Source organism: Helicoverpa armigera, chromosome 29 (genome assembly GCF_030705265.1).
Source record: "Helicoverpa armigera isolate CAAS_96S chromosome 29, ASM3070526v1, whole genome shotgun sequence".
Classification (NCBI taxonomy): domain Eukaryota; kingdom Metazoa; phylum Arthropoda; class Insecta; order Lepidoptera; family Noctuidae; genus Helicoverpa; species Helicoverpa armigera.
The window spans coordinates 4,397,154-4,417,339 of NC_087148.1; the positions used below are offsets into that span (position 1 = coordinate 4,397,154).

General features: G+C 37.0%; 1 protein-coding gene and 1 long non-coding RNA gene across 7 annotated transcripts in view; one reads left to right on the plus strand and one right to left on the minus strand.

Annotated features, from left to right (window-relative positions):
• LOC110382977 (uncharacterized) overlaps positions 1–20,186 on the minus strand; it is a 72,449-nt gene that overhangs the window by 37,186 nt on the left and 15,077 nt on the right. Inside the window, exon 1 of one of the 4 annotated variants that reach the window (XM_064042635.1) lies at positions 1,526–1,647. The exons of 1 other annotated variant lie outside the window; for it this stretch is intronic. In XM_064042635.1, coding sequence (XP_063898705.1) covers positions 1,526–1,604 — 79 coding nt within the window. In that variant the 5' untranslated portion in view covers positions 1,605–1,647. Of the gene's footprint in view, positions 1–1,525; positions 1,648–20,186 lie in introns of those variants that run through there. 2 more of the 4 variants (XM_064042634.1, XM_064042636.1) reach the window with 2 other exon arrangements.
• LOC135119096 (uncharacterized) lies at positions 3,226–6,022 on the plus strand. 3 transcript variants are annotated; one of them, XR_010277983.1, is made up of 4 exons: positions 3,226–3,471; positions 4,241–4,565; positions 5,101–5,193; positions 5,651–6,022. It is a non-coding gene; the product is annotated as an uncharacterized LOC135119096 (long non-coding RNA). The 3 variants fall into 3 exon arrangements; XR_010277984.1 differs by lacking the exon at positions 3,226–3,471 and adding an exon at positions 3,734–4,120; XR_010277985.1 differs by lacking the exon at positions 3,226–3,471 and adding an exon at positions 3,734–4,080.

The window sequence follows — 20,186 nt, forward strand, 5'->3', positions numbered from 1 at the left end:
TGTAAAGCGCTGGCACTCAGCTACGGTTGCCAATGGGTAACCTTTAACATATAATCTTAACCCTAAAAGAATAAGACGGTCAATGTTACAGGCCAACGTTCAAATTAACTGAACAGTTTACAGTACAATATGTTTAATGTTATGACTGAGTATTAACTTGTAGTAAGTCGTAACGCTCAACAATAATATTCATGTTTTATACTGTACTCGATACGTTGTCAACGATTTACAGTTGAAGGTATGATAGGCTAAGATAAGGCTTCAGTATTTTGCAAAAGGTCAAACGCGAATTTGGCTGCAAAACAGCACTTTTTAAACATCAAAAAGACAGCTCCTAAAACGCCCACACTTCATAACTTGCTATGTGTTTTTGCAGGGAAGAAGTGGACGCAAAAAAGAAACAAAGATTGTCGTCTTAAAACTGACTACCGCATTTCGCATGACACTATCTTACAAGTATAGCGTTTGATTAGACACAGGTGCACTCTCTATTCCTTCACTCTCATAGCGCGATGGGACGGCAATCCGACACCAGCGGAGAGAGATCACGCACAGGATCTACATTTACGTGCTCTCCGATGCACGGGTGTATCAATCAAGAACTTCTAGATCCCAGGCTACTTAATTGTAAACTTTGAAGACCCCGTGCTTGGTGGAGGCTTATGGCGACTGATAGAACGATGAGGCAGTTTAAGTGCCTCCAGTAACCGAGAACTTATGAGGACACAGGCCGTCATGTTTAGCACATGTGACGAGGAGGAAAGAGGGAATGAGGGTCGTGTATGAGGAAGAGACCGATATGCAAGTGAAAACTGCATGAAAGTTCGTTGAGTAGATTTTGATATTTTCACGAGTTGGGGAGATTTGCGTGTATACTTATACGCATATACGTAGATTAACTATATGTGTGTAATGGTCTGTCTATCTAGATGGTTTTCGGGGTTACTGGTCTTATTTTTTAGTATGTTTCAGAGAAAATGTAGCTCCATTATTTCTTTAGACGCTATGTTTTACGTGCATATACAACATGTAACTTAATTAACGCACATCCTGAAATTAGTTTGTTCAGAATCGTTTACTGAATCGATTTATATCATTTTTAATATAGGTAATTTTTTTTCCCAAAAATAATTAAAACTACGGAAATTATTGTCATATTAACCCTGTACAGTCAAAACAAATTCAAATAGACCGTAACTCAAAGTAATAAGACTTCGTGTATTGTCGGCTTTTTCCGTAGTTTCGTTATGTTGTGTCGAGTCGAGCGGCGCGCGGCGCGATATTTGCGTGCGTAGTAGTATGACCAAAAAGTTCTCCAAGAATTGGTATAACTAATTTAGTAAATAACAATGCATATACATGTTAAATTAAAAATTCAGTGTATGTATTATGATTATAACATAATATTTTAATTGGGGTGTTTGAGGGTGTGCGTTAATTACGTTACATGTTGTATAAAGTCATAAAGTCCTTGCGTTGTTCTTCTATTTAAGGTTAATGTTTTATGATTTTTTTCCAGTCTTACCTTGCCCACGGCTCTGCGACCGCGTGGTCCGTGAGTTTGATTCTTGACCAGGGTCCTCCATATGCCAAGTATATTCCATCTTAATTTAGAACGCACTCATTTTTTATCTGTATTTTGAATATCACGTGGCGTCGAGAACGCACCCAATATGACACATCGCGGGAAATGACAATTTTCAAATGTTTTTTTTTAACTAGCACTTCTATTCGAATTTTAAAGTCACAAGAAACGGATATAGTATGGACTCAAAATCTTTTCCGCTGTATTTTTGCAGTTAATTGTTACCATATCACGTGTGTACTTATTGTTTTTTCATTGAATCCGTTTTCACTTTTAAATCACATTTCACAGTGAAATTAGTATGATCGCCGAACCGTCACGTTGCGCTGCGAATTTCAATACGACAAAAAAGTATTTATTCACCACAGTTTACACTAAACACTGGCCATTTATGTGTTCTTTATTTAAAAATTGTTTTTTTTTGTCTACGTACGTCCGTCATTAGTTTAAACTTGGAAGGCACTGACAACAAACGTCAACAGTCGTTTTCACCCCTTGCGTTGGAAAGAGACGGGGGAGAAAGGTAAATGGCCTTGTTAGTGTGTTAGAAAGAGATAAATATATTTGTCTTTTTACGGTTTTCAGGGAAAACATTGGTTGTTTGGAGGGAAAGTGTAGACCAATCGCGGGATTTTCCGTTTACCAAGTTAAATGGTTAGGGGATGATTTTACTAATTTGAATATTGTGGGTTGACGATTATTTACTTGCGTGTGTAAAGTAAAACGTTTATTTTGAGATTTAAAACGTTTAGGTTTTTTCATAAAATATTTCGAAGTTCAACTTTGTGTATTATTTATTTTGTGACGGTCAAGTTTTTAATTTATCTTTTTTTGTTTTTGTTTGTAGCTTACTATTTCCTGAAGGTTGGATTATTTATCATTTGTAAGGAGTTTGTGGCTAAGTATAAGCCGCAAGGGTAGATCGATCATAAGGTTAAAGAAAGCTTAGGACAGTCGGTCTGTAAGTGGGTGACCTGTCTCTGATCTTAATGATCTCTTCATAGCGAGTTCTTTTACTCCCTGAGTTACTCCACTCTTTTGAACATCTTTGGCAGTTATGGGCAATCAGAAGCCAGAAAGTCTGTCAACCAGTCCTACCAATTGCTCAAGTACTTAGGTTGAATAGGACAGACATAGTTTAGGAAAAGACTAGGTAGATGATTTTTGTACATTGTGATATGTCCTGCGCAGCTGGCTAATCTCCATTTTATGTGAGAACATACGTCTTGGACGATAATCGGCTAGGCCCAACTAACATTAAGCGCTAATACAAGAGTTATAACAGATATATAAAGGAGCTAAACAGGTCCTAAGGTCATCAATAAGTGCTATCACATGGGAGTTATAGCGAGCTATAAATCTATTATACCCCTGGAATGGGCACAAGTTCTTATGGCCTTAGGTTCCATAATGGCGATGTAGTGGAGTTACAGAATTAATTTAAGAGATATAGTAGAGCAATTGTGGAGGTACAGTAGCGCTGTAAGAGTGGTATTTAAGTGACTAGTGACTCCTCAAGCGGTATGGTAGAGCTACATGCTGCTTACTGACGCTTTGAGCGCTATAAAGGGAGCAAATGTATGAATATAAACTCCGTAAGGGGCACAGTAGATCTATGATGTATCTTACTTACTGTTTGAGCGGTTAGAAGGTGGCAATAAGGTAAATTGTAACACCTTGAGTTGCAGTATAGATCTAGAATAGGAAATTTTAGCGTCTAAGGATATAATTTTTTACTTTCTTTCATAGCCGGCTAATGCGGTATGTTTTTGTATAACGTTGTTAAATGAATGATATATCAAAAAATTCGCTTGGTAAAAAGGCGGAGTTGAGTGTTATTTTAAATCGTTGTTAGTGGAAGCTGAAGCGGAATTTTCATTGCGAAGGTAAGTAAACTGTGAATATGTGTATATATTATTAGCAAATAATTGAAGGGCCCACACTTTGTTGCGTATTTATCTAAAAAAATGTTTTGATTCACATGGAGCAAAACATTTTTTTACTAAATATGTAACAAAACTTTGCCTATTGACTTAAGTGTCGTGACCCTGGTATTAGGACGCTAGAAAAATAAATACCTTCATTGTATTAAGTTTTCGTTTCGTATATTTTACTGTTTTAATTAACTTCATTATCTAAAATGGTGGACGCATGAATTTGGGGATCCGTAGTTATTTTCCAAAAGCACTACCTAGCCTACGGTTGACTATAGTCCGCGCGGAACTTGGCCGCGCCTTAGGTATGTGAGCTTGTGAGCGGTGGGGCGGAGAGGCGAGGGCACTTGCTGTCTACACTCAGTTAGACGCCGTACGCAGTGACGGCAACGCACGTTGACAGTTCCGGTTAGCTGACACAAAACGCACACAGAGCCCGCGCGCTAATAAATAAATACCTACCATTCAGTCTCTGCCCTCCACCTAAGTTCATCGTGACGAGTGTTGTTTTTGGCGCTGGACACCGCGCGAAAACTTTGTAGTGCCTATACCTTTGTTCACGTAGGTAACTTCGATTGCGCCGTTTTAAAAGTGTCACTAGGTAGATATTAGCATTATTTACCATATAGGTTGTTAAAATAAATAAGAGTGCAAGACGATTTAGACGTTATTGTATTTTTAATTTAATTCTGTTAACTAAACAATAATATTTCAATTTCAGAATGCCATTCAAAATTGTAAGAACATTAGAGAAGGGAAAATACAGCCACTGGATTGTTCCTGCTACATGGGAATCTAATAACATTGTAAAATGGCCTAAAAGAAACATTTCAAAACTTGTTAAATGCGATGATTACTTACCAGACCCGGATTGGCGACAAATAAAGTGCCGAGTAAAACGAAACAATATTCCAACTTATAAGGACGCTGAACGAGAACTCGAGAATTTATTATGTGTAACAGACACTGATGAAGAGCAAATAAATGACAAAATGACAAAATCCAACAAACAAGAAGTAAACTTGAATGCACTTGTGGAACAATTGGTATGTATTACTTTCCGTTTTCAATTCAAGCTTCTTTAATTTAAAAAAAGTTTGTTATAAAATTAGCTTTTGCACGCGTATTTGCACGATCGTGATGTGGTGTTTTTGTGTGTTTCTGTTTCGGTTTTGGCTGTGCATTGACCGGTCAGTCAGTAATTATGTCAGTTTCTTCAATTTCTAAAAGATGTTCCAAAAATAATGAACGGATTGCAACTACGTTTGGGTTTCTGCTCGAAAAATACCCGAGCTCGGGTATTTTCCCGGAAAATAAAAATGGGATAAAACTCGAATTCAGACGACTTTGTGTAAAAATCAAGTAAGGGCTTTTAACAAAATCGTTTTAAATAACATTTTATACAATTGTGTTATTAGTACCACAAGATATTTAAGTCATGTAATTTATTTTACAAGCTCGGGTATTATTCAGGAAAATACCCGACCTTGGGTATTTCCGGCAGAAACCCAACCGTAATTGCTTGCGAATAGGCAATGACATTTTTTGCAATACAAAGAGTGCTTTTGCTTTTTTTTTCAGACTACCAACCAATACGAACCACTCATGATTTCTGTACCCAATGAGCCCAACGCGTCTTCCTCTAAATTTACAACATCCGACCAACAACAAGTGGTATGTATTATTACTTTCAGGAAATCAAGATCCTTTCATTTGATAAATAGATATTGAGTTTTTGTTTCAAAACGCTTTACGAGGTATGCGATCTGAATAGATTCTTTTCTCTTTATACTTATAGATGAAAACATGGTCAACGTTTTATAAGTAACTAGCCGTTTTCCCGCGGTTTCACCCGCGTCCCGTGGGAACTACTGCCCATACCGGGATAAAATATAGCCTATGTTGCTTGTGGATAATATAGCTTTCGAATGGTGAAAGAATTTTTAAAATCGGTCCAGTAGTTTTTGAGCCTACCTATTCATTACTACCAAACAAGCAAACAAACAAAGTTTTCCTCTTTATAATATTATAAGTAATAAGTATAGATGATTGCATAAAAAAACTTTTTTACAATGCAGAGACTGAGATTTTTTTACGATACACAACCCACCTTTTGTGTTTTTTTTTTCAGTATAACCAATACAATTCACCCGTGATTTCTGTACCCAATGAGTCCAGCGAGTCTTCATCTCAAATCATTTTGACTTCAGATAACCAAATACTGGGTATACCTCCAAATACCTATTGTGTGCTTGCTGAAAACCAAGATCACTTTATAGACAAATCACAAGAAAATAGTGATTTAAAGAAAATATTAGACGTATTGGAAAACCACGACAAAAGATGGATTCAATATTGGAAAATCAAAAAAAAATTATGCACAAGATGGCTTGCATTTCTGTCCAAGTTGATAATATGCAATTACAACTCGGTAATTGCAATGAAGAGGATGTTGTTCCCTTGGGTACGTCTAAAAACCAAGTTGAGAACTTGCGATTCAGTTTCTCTCAATTACAACTGTTGAAGATTTGAACAAAATCAATGATTTACTTTCTGATAAAACTGCTAGAAAACAACTGAAACAAACTTTTTCGGTTATTTGTTCCGGTGGAAAAGGAATTAATTGTGCCTACAGACTTATAGATATCATGTTTTCGCGTGATTTTTTGTGTCAGTGCTCTTGGAGTGGCAGTAGTCGTTCTGATGGCGTTAAAATTAGTTTAAAGTGCTATAAAAATGTTGTTTCGTTTTTTTGGGAGATGATTTTCAGTTGGGACCAGACTTTTACATTACAAAAAAATGAGCTTTTTTTCAAAAGCATTTTGAAGAATGCCAACAAAAGAAAAAATGCTAAACAAGAAAGGTCATCTACTGCACGAAAACGAGCCAAAATTGAAAATAATAAAAGTAGCTCAGAGCCTTATAATAATGAAAATAGTGCCGGAAATATTGAACAAGACGCAAACGAGACGGAAAACAACAATTATGTAGCATTCGTGGCAACTGCTGAAAATAATGTTGAAAATCAACCCAGACATATACCTGGAATCAAAAATGATTCCATAGTACTAGCCCCAGGTGACGATTCAATCGAAGTCGAAGAAGAGTCCCTATGCTAATTTAATTCATTTTTAATTCATTTATATTTTTAGGAGGTAAAAGTGCCTACTTTAATTATAATGCAAATGTTTTATTACAGGAACTAATCATACGAATAAATACGCTATGCTACATGTCACTATTCCAGTAAAAAAGTACCTGATTCGCATTTAATGATTGTAATTGTTATTTAATAACGTAAACAATTTCTGATCTTAATTTTAGTTTAGATTAAGAGGTTGATTTTGCACGAGAAATAAAAAAAAATACATACATTAATTGCGTTTAATTCAAAATGTTACACAGTGTGAAGTAAAGGAAAGAAGTAAAGAGAATTTTCAAGCTCAATACACACAAGTTTAAACTGGACATCTCCTGGTGATATCACAATTTCATCTCGATTTTCAGTGTCTTTTGCAACTACAAACATATTCAAATATGATGATTTAATAGGACGTTGAAATATGTCACGTTTGTTCCTTAATCTATAGCCATGAATATGCACAACATTAGATTCATGTAATTGCTTAATCTCTTTTATTTCCACAATGTCGCTGTCATTCGTCATGCAGTATCTGTCCTGAAGTTTAGATGATAATACATAAGTATTAAAATGAAGCGTTGTACGATATTGACTCTCAGATACAAAAGGCTCAGTATGCTCAGATCTTTTATGTAAATTAGGAGAATCAACCATACTTTTCTCGGAGATTCTTTTCGCTAGCTGTATCAGAGGTTTATTGCCCTGCCTGAGCATATTTTTAATTGTGTATAATTTATTTTCGAATGGATAAGCGTTAAAAGTTAGCAGGGGCCCAAATTTTTCCACTTCATCTACTACGTGCATCAAATTGTGAACATTGCTGGTCGCATAGTCTCTCCCATAAAAAAATTTAAACTGGTCCACAAAACTTTGAAACAGCTCTCTAGCTATTGGTAAATAAGTGCTATATCTACTAACTGAACATATAGTTGCCGCACAGAAAAACATTAGAAAATGTTGGTACACATCTTCATGAAGGACATCAATAAGTACGATTATGCTCAAATAATGTAAAAAAGTCCTGAATTCTGATCCTTTCCAGTGCGCAAGGCAATCAAGTGAGCGGATTGACCGGTGTATTTCGGAAGGCATTCTACTTTTCATCAAGAATTCGTTTACTTTAGTGATATCCCTTGCACACCATTTTGTAGTATAAATCCCAAAGTTTCCATTACGCCATCCCACTAATAGCCGTTTCATGATTCCTAGATCAATCAAATGTAGTGAATCTCCTACAGGAATATCTTGAACCATGTCGATTGGTAATTCTAATAGTGGGGAATCTGCTTTGTGATGAGCTCCATATTTCTTAGCTCTAAAATCTTCATTATTTCTATCAGGAAACTTTCGCGAAGAAAAAAACACTGTATGTGAACGGTGAGAGTATTCGCCCACAGTTGTGCATTTCAAACAACCATGCATTCCATTAAAGTTGCAGACACCTGAAACATGAGAAAACGTATATTTTGTGTTTTGCATTGCTTTGTATTTGCATTTAATAGTCGGCCAAAGAATTAAGCTTTTGAAACCGGTAGAGACTGATTTAACCTATTACTTATTGACTCATTAAATAAATTGTTACATAACATCTCATATAAATATATAAACAATTATAGACTTACCGATTTGAGCCCTGTTACTGTAATTATTTGCCGACTAAACTTACCGATTCGTATTATGTAGGTACAAACCTTTAATGAAAGCTCGCGCTGGAGAATCACAGATGAAGCATCTGATTTTCACAGAAATTTTCTTGTCTTCTATTTGGATGCCTTCTTGTAAAATACATTTAGTCTCATTTACAAAATCTTCTAAATAAAGTTTTAAACTTTTTGGTTTTCCGATACCAAAATACACGCCAATCACAAAAGGATTTGCGTCGACTTGATGAATGTTTGCTAATATTGGCCAAAATTCTTTTTTAGAACTGTTGTGGATTGGCAATCCATCAATATTAAAATTCAAGTAAATTGTATTGGGTAAATTACTAAACTTCCTTAAAATACATTTCAAAGGTTCAGAAATTCCATTATGCCAATATTCGCCATCGTCATCTAGTTTTTTTATTAAAATATTTTTTGGTGTTTGTAAAAGAGTTCGAGGATCTTTTGGTAGAATCATGCCAAATCTGTCATTTAAGATTAACAGCAAATCTTTTATAGCAGTTTGTGTAATATTTTTCTCAATGGACCATGCCCTCAATTTTTCACTAAATTGAAAATTCTTAATATATTCACTCGGATTATCCTCATCATCACTACTCAATGAGTAATAACATCGGTCCTCTTCGGAAATATCAAAACTTGCAGTTGCGATATCACTTCCATTACATGCGGAACCCTCATCAAGTAAGTCTCCCACTTGACCACGTCTAGTGATGCTTCCATTTTCATTCAGGTTATCTTGTGATAAGTTTGCATCTGCAACGTTGTAGTTTAAAATATTACGATAATCTTTCAAGATTTTCCGTCTATTTCCACCGGTTCTACTTTGAACTTTCCAAGTTTTAAAACGCTTTTGAGAGGAACTATGTTGTGACGCCATTTTTTTGTTCGTGCGCCACGTGACCAATTAGAGGTACTAAAGTAGTAACGAACTCAATAATTAAACCTTAAGTAATATAGAGACTATACTTGACACTATAAGTTCTATTAATAGGGAGAAATATCCCTACTATTCAGCCCTAAATCATACAAGGGAGTTTTGTATCCCTTTAGGAGTTTGGTGTTGTAAAAGTGTTAATGAACACCATTGTAGAGCAAGTAACGTTAATTGCTCCTTTTGAGCAACTATCAGCGCTCCGAAAGAGTTTGTAGCAGCTTGCTTAGAACTTTAGAAGTTAATAGTAAATGTTAATTTCTTATATGGATCTTATAGTCGTAAAATTCGCTCAAAGCTATAACACAGAAGCTTTGGTCTGTATTGTAGGGATAGTAATCGCTGCTCTACGCGTTTAACCTCCATACATTGCTCTTATAATTGCTTCACTGTCACTATAAGTGTTATATTTTATTACTAACACTCTTTTGTCGTCTCAATCTATAATTGCAGCTACTATTCTACCTTCATAACACTTTAGGTTCTAAAGTAAGCTGTATTTGCAGCCATAATGTTTGTTGGGGGAGGACGTGTCTTATCTATGGAAGAAGAAAATATGCTGCATCCTCCAAAAATATAATGTGGACAACCGCAGGAGGATGATGAGATGATTTCACCATAATCTTCTATGACCACCAGAGCATATCACAGGTGCTCAGTGAACATGAGCTGCTGACCGGTATAGTACGGGTTCGAGTCAATGGAGCGGCACTGCACATGTGCTATAAAATTAGGGTCATATCAGGTGCTGGTGAAATCAATGATGGGTGAAGACAGCTGGCCTTTGTAAATTGGAAAATAATAATAAAAAAAAAACTTTATGTTAAGCTTATTTTCAATTCTGAAAAAAAAAATAACTATATACTAGCTGTTTCTCGTGTAGTTTCACCCACATCCCGGGAAAACCACTTTCCTTATGTCCTTTCTCAGGCTCTAAACTATCGGTGTACCTAATTTCATTGAAATCGCTTCAGTAGTTTTGGCGTTAAAGCCCAACAAAAACACACATAAGGGCATCCTTAGCAAAAGCTTTGGTTTTCTCCTTAGTGTCTCAAATCGCCTACTGGTCTCAAGCAAGCCTGGTGATTTTGGCGTAAATTTTTTCTCTGCAGGACTTCAGAAGCCTAAAAGGCTTATGATGAACTTAAAATGAAAATCACCAAATCACCTGTAAACACCCCCAACAAAAATTACCCATATTATACGTCAAGCTCAACGCTTGTCTATCTAAAATGTCATATTCTATTCCCCATTGTGAATGCAATGGCTGCCGTGGGAAAACGGTATTCATGGTTTTCTATTAAAAGTAATTACTTCAGTTTATAGGTAAATGTGATCATGGATTATTTGGAATTAGGTAATAAGGTTGGAATTGTTTGTCAACAATTACTGCAAGATGGCGGTTTAAAACAGGTCCTTTTGGACATCAAATATTTGTTTTTATTTCGAGACTAGCTGTTGCTCGTGGTTTCAACCGTGTCCCGAGTAGCACCCAGTACAAATGTAGTCTTTGGCCTTCCTTGATAAATAAGCGATCTATTACTGAAATATTTAGATTTTTCGAATCACTCCTGTAGTAGTTCCTGAGATAAGCGTGTTTAAACAAACTGTGCAGTTTTACTTTATACTATTAGTAAGTTACTTATTTATGGTAAAACAACGGAGGCTGGCTCTAACACCAATAGGATAGATTACAAGTAAAAACAAAAAACCGGCCAAGTGCGAGTCGGACTCGCGCACGAAAGGTTCCGTTCCATTATTTATAAAACAGACAAAAACATCACGTTTTCTGCATGGGAGCCCCCTAAATATTTATTTAATTCTAGTTTTAGACAGAGGAGCGAAATATGGTCCCGTTTTACCCCTTGGGTACGGAACCCAAAAATCATTTACCTAATTTTACGAAAATATTTTCCCAGATTTCACGGTCAGCCCTACACACAATATTTGCCCCTATCACACACCAGGGGTGTCACCGATTATGAACGGATGTACGCATTAAACGGGGCCGTGCGACTGACCTATCGGCTAACACATAATTAAGTTTATTGTTTGACACCCCTGCATGGTTAGAAAAACAGACAAGTGTGAGACGGGAGCCGTATAGTTATCGGCACGAATCTTGAGCTCTGACCTACATCTGCGCCGAAGTTGTTTATTAGCAAAGAACCAATCCCGAGTGAGGGCTATGACGCGATGCACTGCGGGCCAATCACCGCTTTAGCCCGCCCCCGCGCCTCACTTCATACCACAAAAGGGACCCAATAAATTACTTCTGCGCAGATGTAGGTCATAGCTCAAGATTCGTGCCGATAACTATAAACCTAAGAAAAAAAAACCTGTTTCTATTAATAAGATTTGGGAGAAAATTTAAGGTTAAGTATGTACTTTTTATGACCATCAGGCTACGGGAAGACGTGTCCAAGGGGTTTGGGAGAAATTGGAGGTGGTAGTTTGTTTTCAATGGTCTAGCTATGAAGGATCATGAATAGTCTAGTGACAGATAAACATTAGTTATAACCTATTTAACCACAGTTAACGCAGAGCTTATTTTCTGCCTAGCCTTTTCCCAACTAGGTACATATGTTGGTCTTACTGGATGCTGCTGAGTACCAGTGTTTTACAAGGCGCGACTGCCTACCTAACCATCTCAACCCAGTTACTCAGGCAACCCGATAACGGCGATAACCTATGGTAAGACTAGTTGTAGGACTTTCTGGCTTCTGACTAACCGTAACGACTGCCTAAGATGTTTAAATAACAGCTGGGACTCACACTTCCTTTGTAATTCAAAAGCACGATTCACTTTTTGAAAAACAAAAGAACATACTATGACATAGGTTTTCACTGATGGATCGCATTAGGCAAAGCTACACCTAAATATATGTAGAAATTTTCTATCTTTGGTTAACCTGTTAACTTAGTCACGATCTGTTGTTGATATTAAAAAAGATAATTATTTAAAAACAACGCCTGTTACGATTGGGTGCGTTCTTCGTAATTTACCTAAACACGTATATTTTATAAACCATTTCATTCAACAATGATACTTGATATGCTGAAAATCTTTAAACACTCAAGCTTGTTAAGCGTGCCAAAGAATTACATAGATATTCGTTGTTATAAAGGCTACCACGAATTGAATTCCAATTAAAACATATCATCATCCTACTGCAAAGTAGTCGCTTCTTGTAAAGCACTGGTACTCAGCTGAATCCGGTTAGACTGGAAGCCGACCCCAACGTGATTGGGAAAAGGCTCGGAGGATGATGATCATCCTACTGCCAGTCTGACCAAGGGGTATCGGGTTAGCCGGGTAACTGGGTTGAGGAGGTCAGATAGGGCAGTCGCTCCTTGTAAAGCACTGGTACTCAGCTGAATCCGGTTAGACTAGAAGCCGACCCCAACATAGTTGGGAAAAAGGCTCGATGGATGATGATGATCATCCTACTGCCCATACTCCAATTTTATTTGTTGTCGGCACAGCATATTCTCTCCTTCCATACTCTTCTATCTGCCTTCATCTCATAAGTAACATTCTTTCTAGCCATAACGACTTTCACACAATCCATCCATCGTTTCTTTGGTCCTCTTCCACTATATATATCCGTCCACGTTCATACTCATCACCTTCCTCATAACATGACTTTCATTCCTCCACATCACACCCATGAAACCAGGACTTAAAAGTCTGAAATCACCAATCCGCCTTGAGCATGCGTGGTGATTAATGCTCATTCCTTCTCTGTATGAGAAGAGGCCGCAGCCTTGCAGTGGGGCAATAAAAAAGGCTGATGATGACAAAGTAATTATTTCTTATCTAATATCCTTAAATAATGGGACTACTAATAATAAACCATTTACCAACTAATTTGCATATTTTTTTCATTTCCCAAAAAAATATCAGCCATTATATTTTACGGTTAAATATGATTTCCAAAGCTAATTTACAAATTGTCAACGAAAAGACGAATTTTAAGGTCAAAATTGTTTGATTCAATTCTTGATAACAATCAGTCATTTTTAGTTAAGGGGGTATACTATGTGGTCAGAATTATTGAATGTTACTTGTGAGATGACGTTACGGGTAGTCAGAAGCCAGTAAGTCTGACACCAGTCTAACCAAGGGGTATCGGGTTGCCCGGGTAACTGGGTTGAGGAGGTCAGATAGAGCAGTCGCTCCTTGTAAAGCACTGGTACTCAGCTGAATCCGGTTAGACTGGAAGCCGACCCCAACATAATTGGGAAAAAGGCTCGGAGGATGATGATGATTTGTGAAATGACGACAGATAGAAGAGTATGGAAGGAGAAAACATGCTGCGCCGACCACAAATAAAATTGGGATAAGGACAGGAGGATGATGACGATTTGATCAAAATTGATGACATTAACTGTTTTAGGTAAAGAAGATTTTGCGTTTGTTTTTATCCAGAAGTCTCTGAAACCATTGAAACGATATGAAAAATTCTTTCACTGTTGGGAAGCTACATACACTATCCCCGGCTGACATAGGCTATATGTTATCCGGGTACATAAAGTAGTATCCACTATGCTCTGGTGAAAATTCAAGAAACAGCTAGTCACGTATATATGCATGCTACTGTCTCTATTTTTAACGGACTTCCCAAAAAGATGTTTTGTGCCTTAATAAACGTTAATCCTTCCTCAAACAAATCTGTCCTTTTAGCCATATTTTACCAACTATCCCCTACTTTCTACACATCATAGTAGACCTCCCAAAATTTTCAGCAACTTGTATAAACCAACGATGTTTCAGATACCCACCACGGCATTGGAAACACGAACGTTACCTAGTAACGAGTAGCTTGATCAATACAAATACAAAGCAGAATGCTTTCTGCCCATGACATTATAGAGTACCTACTTACATGTTTTGTTTCGTAGATTTAGAAGGTTTGATTTTTAACCGACATGAAAAAACGAGGTTCTCAAAGTCAAACATAGTTAATCTTACTTATCTAAACATAGGTAACGTAAGTTGAAGGTTGTCAGTTTGACCTGTAGGGTACCTGTAGTTTATGCGCGATTATCACACGCTTGGTAAACTGATTTTGATGCGGCTTTCATGGTATTGTATGGCATAGTATTTTTAAGACTTATGGCAGCCATTGACGATGTGTCCATCAATCCAAAAGGAGTTGACGTCTTCCAAAATCGTTTCGTTGATGCGATAAATGTATGCCGATGAAATAGACGTCTTGGATAGAAATCTATGTATCCAATAAGGAGAAGTTTTAGAGTTATTTCCCTTTTTACATGCCTAAGTTTGCAGCACGTTTTGAGATGCAGACTATTAGTCGGCCAATAGATCGATCGGTTCGCATGGATTGCGCACATTAAAACCATCAGTATCAGACTGAATACCATTGTCATACAAGGAGTAATTGCCTATCTCAAATCGCCACGACTTAGTTTTGATAATGGCCACCCATCCAAATTCTCATTGACCTTTTAAAACTAAACGAGTGCGACAAAGAAATCTTTAGATTTCTGTCGGCCTCATACGCTCAAACTCGAACTGGAGAAGTTTTTAAACAACTGATAGAATTTCGTTTATTCAAACATCTCGTCTCCACCTCCACCCAGTAGTAGGTATCCCTGAGCAGAGAAATACTGTTAGTTGTTTCAAAACTGCTCTACTCCGCTTTGGTAGAGTCTGGGCCTAAATGTATACTAAAATAAGAAAGAAGAAACATATTTTTTTGTACCTAAAAAGCTCCAAATCTACTGAACCGATTTGAAAAATTCTTTCACTGTTAGAAAGCTACACTCTTCCCGTGTAACATAGGCTATATTTTATCCCGGTACGGGCAGTAGTTTCCACGGGTAAAACCGCGGGATTTAACTATGTAACCATATGCGCAGGGCGAAAGTGAATTGTCGTGTATGGAAGAGACTTTCACTAAACGATCTATTCTAAAGCAGTTGATTTGCTTATGTGATCCTCATATTAATTAGAACATTCTTATATTCTATTTTATTATTGTAAACCACATTGTTAGAAGTAGTAAGTCTGACACCAGTCTTACCAAGGGGTATTGGTTTGCCCGGGTAACTGGGTTGAGGGCGTCAGATAGGGCAGTCGCTCCTTGTAAAGCACTGGTACTCAGCTACATCCGGTTAGACTGGAAGCCGACTCCAACATAGTTGGGAAAAAGGCTCCGAGAATGATAATATAATGAGTGTAAACCACATGAAAATCTGTGAATTGTTTTTGAGTTCTTTGGACAGATAAATGCGGAAAATTGTTCTTTCGGGACGCGGGTGAAAGACAAAGACAAATCATTTATTTCATTTAGGCCTTTACAAGCACTTATGAACGTCAAAAATATAACTAAGTTTGATTCAAGTTGCCCATTAAAAAAGTAGCTTTCTGTGGAGAAGAACGGGCAAGAAACTCCATGGTTACTCTTTTTAAAAATAATATGGTATTATAGTGTGTATTGATACATACAGTAACATCATGCGAAGATCATGTAGAATCGCAAAGATAAGTGGGTAAAGGTTAGTAATGTATATTAGGAAAGGTCTATTTTAAAGTTGAATTTCGTCAATCTTGTATAAATAAGATTTTCTTCAGTTCTCTGCTCTAAATACATAAAACAAGCATCAAAAGGTATCTTTGCCTTTGTACTTGATCTTTACATCGGCAAACTTCGGCAATAATCGGGTAAAATCGTTAAATTTCAAGGTATTTGACTACCTCACCATCGACCAAATATTGGTGGAAAACTTTGGTTTCATTGTTGGGCGGGGCTTAACCCCCTCTTCTATATCAAGTTTCGACCAATAGGAGGTGAGGATTTTAAATTAGGAATGCGTGCCGATGCGTCTGTAGTTTGTAACGTCAAAAATTGACGTATCGTCAAACCAAAACAGTTTTATACAGGGTGAAAAATTAAGAAACTTTTGAAATATGATTATTTGTTTTTTTTTTTCAATAAAAAGTTCCGGCTCTCTACTATTAACGATCAATTAATGGCTCAGTTGCTTCGTAAAGGTTTCGGATGGCACATTACTGTAGGCCCCGGCTGTCATTTAAGATCTTTGGCAGTCGTTCGGTAGTCAGAAGCTAGTAAGTCTGATAACCAGTCACACCAAGGGGTATTGGGTTTCCCGGGTAACTGGGTTGAGGAGGTCAGATAGGCAGTCGCTCCTTGTAAAGCACTCAGCATCTGGTTAGACTGGAAGCCGACCCTAATATAGTTAGGAAAAGGCTCGGGAGATGATGATACTTGGTAAAGCAGCTCCCGGCTAAGTAACAGCCACACGTTGATCATAAGGTTAAGCAATGCTTGTTGGGTGACCATCTTGTCATGACGAGTTCGTCCGTGTTTCGGAAGGCACGATAAATTATTGGGTCCCGGTTGTTGTTTGAACATCTTTAGCAGTCGTTACGGGTAGTCAGTAGCCAGAAAGACTTGCCAAGGGATATCGGATTATTATAAAGTAGCTGTTTTCTAGCGGTTTCACTAGGGTCTCGTGGAAACTACTATAGCCTATGTTACTCGTATCAGCAGTTCCGGAGCCTTTAGGGCACAAACGAACAAGCAAACAAACAAAATGTTTGCTATTTATAATATCAGTTCAGGTGTATTAATCTAAATGATCTCTACAAATTAAATCCTTGCTAAACTATACCTCTCTAATAGCCAACTAACACAAGTAGTGACTTTCTGTCGATTGTAACTAAAATGTCAAGGAGAACTGCTATCTTTGTATACAAACAGACAGGTCTAAAATGTGCGTTTTATATGAATACTGTTATGCCCCATTTAAAACGCTAAGGCTAATTTTGTAACTGAGAAATGGTTTAAACTTTCTTGTTATTGAAATACTGACTCTCAGTCTTCTTTCTTAGCCAGTAAGCTGCAGTTTTAATCACCTAACAAGCCCTAGAGTCAGAGTTTTCTCAAATCCGCCTGACGGCCTCTGACGTGGGTATGTAACAACGACTGCTACTGAGTAGCATTCGGGGACGCTTTACGTGCTCTCCCAGAGCCGAGGCTCTCCCAAAGATTTTACAACCTACAAAGCGATATCGGCCCGACCACGGAAAGCTCGACCCAGGAATCAAACAGAGGATCCCGTACAAGCCAGTCACGATTATGAACCAACGGTTCAGTAGATTTTTTTTCTAATAATGAAATTCTTTTGAGGAACGAAATGAAATTATCTATATCTCCACCCCCTATATAAAGTAATGACATCACAGCATTATAAATTTCGACTAGCGTGTCTTGATTCCCCGAGTACACACGGAAGCATATACATAAACTGCTTATTAATAACTGTAGTTATACACAAAACTACACAATTGTATGTGCAGAGAAATGAAGGACAATTTTGTTTACTTCGCGATTCTTTGGAGAGAGTTTATCTAACCCACAGAAAAAACAAAATCTTGATTGCAATCTTTTCAGTCGGTCTAATACCGGCTAAATACCTGATATGTATTTGTAATTACGTACAACCATTCATCTTCATACTGATTTATGAGCTCAAACTAACTCTTAGCGGATTTTTTTTTCCTCGCAGTTCAGCCTAGGCCTAGCCTATGTGTACTGCTTAACCGGTCTTTCCCTGCGGATCCTAGAATATAAGACCTTCAGCCAGGGTCTGATTTTGATGATCAAGATTTGAAATAAATAATGGCATCCAAGGCAAGAAGTATTTACCTACATATACACATGAACATGTTATACTGCATAAGCGTTTTTGAAGATACAGCTACACTTTGTGCCGCCAGAGGAGATCAGGACTGTCTAAATTTGTAATTTAAGGACTTTCTAAGGAGCTCCTTTCATGATTATTGTTTCATTCAGAATAATTTAATGAAGTATTTTTATACTTAGCATTTTTTCACATTGTTAGCTGACAGCGAGTTTTTGGAACAAAACCTTTTAGAGTAGCTCTTTGAGGTAAAGTTAAGATCAAAGAGGAAAATTTAGAATTCATTTTAGAATTTTCTTATTTTTCACTTATTTTTTCTGGGGGTGTTTTGGGGGTCAATTAAATGAAAATAAATAAGTATTCGGAGTTCGAGGCTCATTGCGAACATTGATTAAGAAGCTTCATCGTCGTAAGTCGTTCCCTCACGACGCAAACAACAGGCATGAGAAACAATATGAAAAAAAAAAACAAAATAAGTTTGTCAATAATTTCACGGTTAACCACTGCCATAGAAACCCCCTTTATTGATACGAAAAACTATTCACCCTTATAATTATGATAATCAAATCGTTGTGAATCATTATATTTCGTGTGGTAATTCATACCTGTAAATATATGTATAGAAGAATTTGTTTGCTTGAATGTGATAGTCTCAGGAACTATTAAGTCGATTTGAAAAAATATTTCAGTGTAGGTAATAGTGAGAGAAAGAAAGCAAAACGTTTTATTCATGCGAGTGACACAAGGAAAAAAGAGAAAAATACAAAACAAAACAACAACAAAAAAATACGAATTACAACACAGAGTACCTTATAATATACGGAAATTACAACAAGAGACACGACACGAGAAGGTACATAGCGGGAAATATGCGTCACACCCGAGTGAAACGGCCCTCGCTCAGCATAATGCTGAGACCCTATACGGGACAAAAGCCTCAGCGCTGATTTTCAGCGAGAGCCGAAGTCGAGTGGTAACTAAAGTCGTGGTGGTCTAGTGGGTAAAGAACCAACCTCTCTAGTATGAGGGTGTGGGTTCGATTCCAGGTCAGGCAAGTACCAATGCAACTTTTCTAAGTTTGTATATGTACTTTTTAAGTATATTTTGGACACCAATGGCTGATAAAAAGGTGAAGGAAAACATCTTGAGGAAACCTGGACTATATAGCCTGAAATCAGCAACCCGCATTGAGCAAGCGTGGTGATTAACGCTCAATCCTTCTCCGTGTGAGAGGAGGCCGCAGCCCGTGTGAGAGCATGCTTGTTAGCGGTGGTGGTTGAATGTTAAAATATGTCATATATGTAGCTATATGTAATTTATCAGTTGTGTTAGCACCCACAACACGAGTTAATTAATAACTTACCATGGGGCTAACCGACCGTGTGTGAAAACCGTGTCCCGACATTTATTACATCTATATCATTTATCGAGGAAGGCTGTAGGCTACTTCTATATCCAGCTGGGCAGAGTTGGTAGTTCCCACAGGACGTAGGTGTAACCGTTGTCGAAATATTTACTACTTATATGCATAAGCCTAATTAATGGACTAATGGAATCCCAGTTGTCTGTAAAACGAATAGGCGTAATATTTTTTCAAATTGGGCCAGTAATCCCTGAAATTAGCGCGTTTAAACCAACTCTTCAGTTTCACAATATTAGTACAAATGCTACTAACATAACAATACAAATTGTTACCTACCCAGGTTCAAACCCGCATCAACGAGTAACCTTGGCATTGACCAACCTTCAATTATTATTAACAATCACCAAAACTATAGACTTTGCACATTTTTACAATAACTTAAATATCGCAATATTCTATAAAAACTTTTTTGTGCAATCTGTTTGTTCGTCTGTACCCTTGTATCTGTAAAACGGCTGAGCAGGTACCGATAGAGTGTGAAATTGGTTTAGGTTTGGTGTTTTTTTTTGTTGTCTGCAAATTCGGCATTGAAAATTGTAGTATTGACCTGATTTTTTTTCCTTAATGAAAACGTGATCTAAATGTAAAGATAAAAATTTTTAAGGTAAAAAATAAATATAAAATATGTGTTTTTAATTTTTTCTAGGGTCGTCGAGCATGTAATATTTTTCATTAGATAAATCTTTATTTTATGAATCTGAAAAGACTTTAATTGGTTTAGTTTCACATCACATCAAAAACCAGTTATTTTTCTATGAACAACTGAAACCAATAAGAAAGAATATTTTTCTTATAATTTTCATTATATTT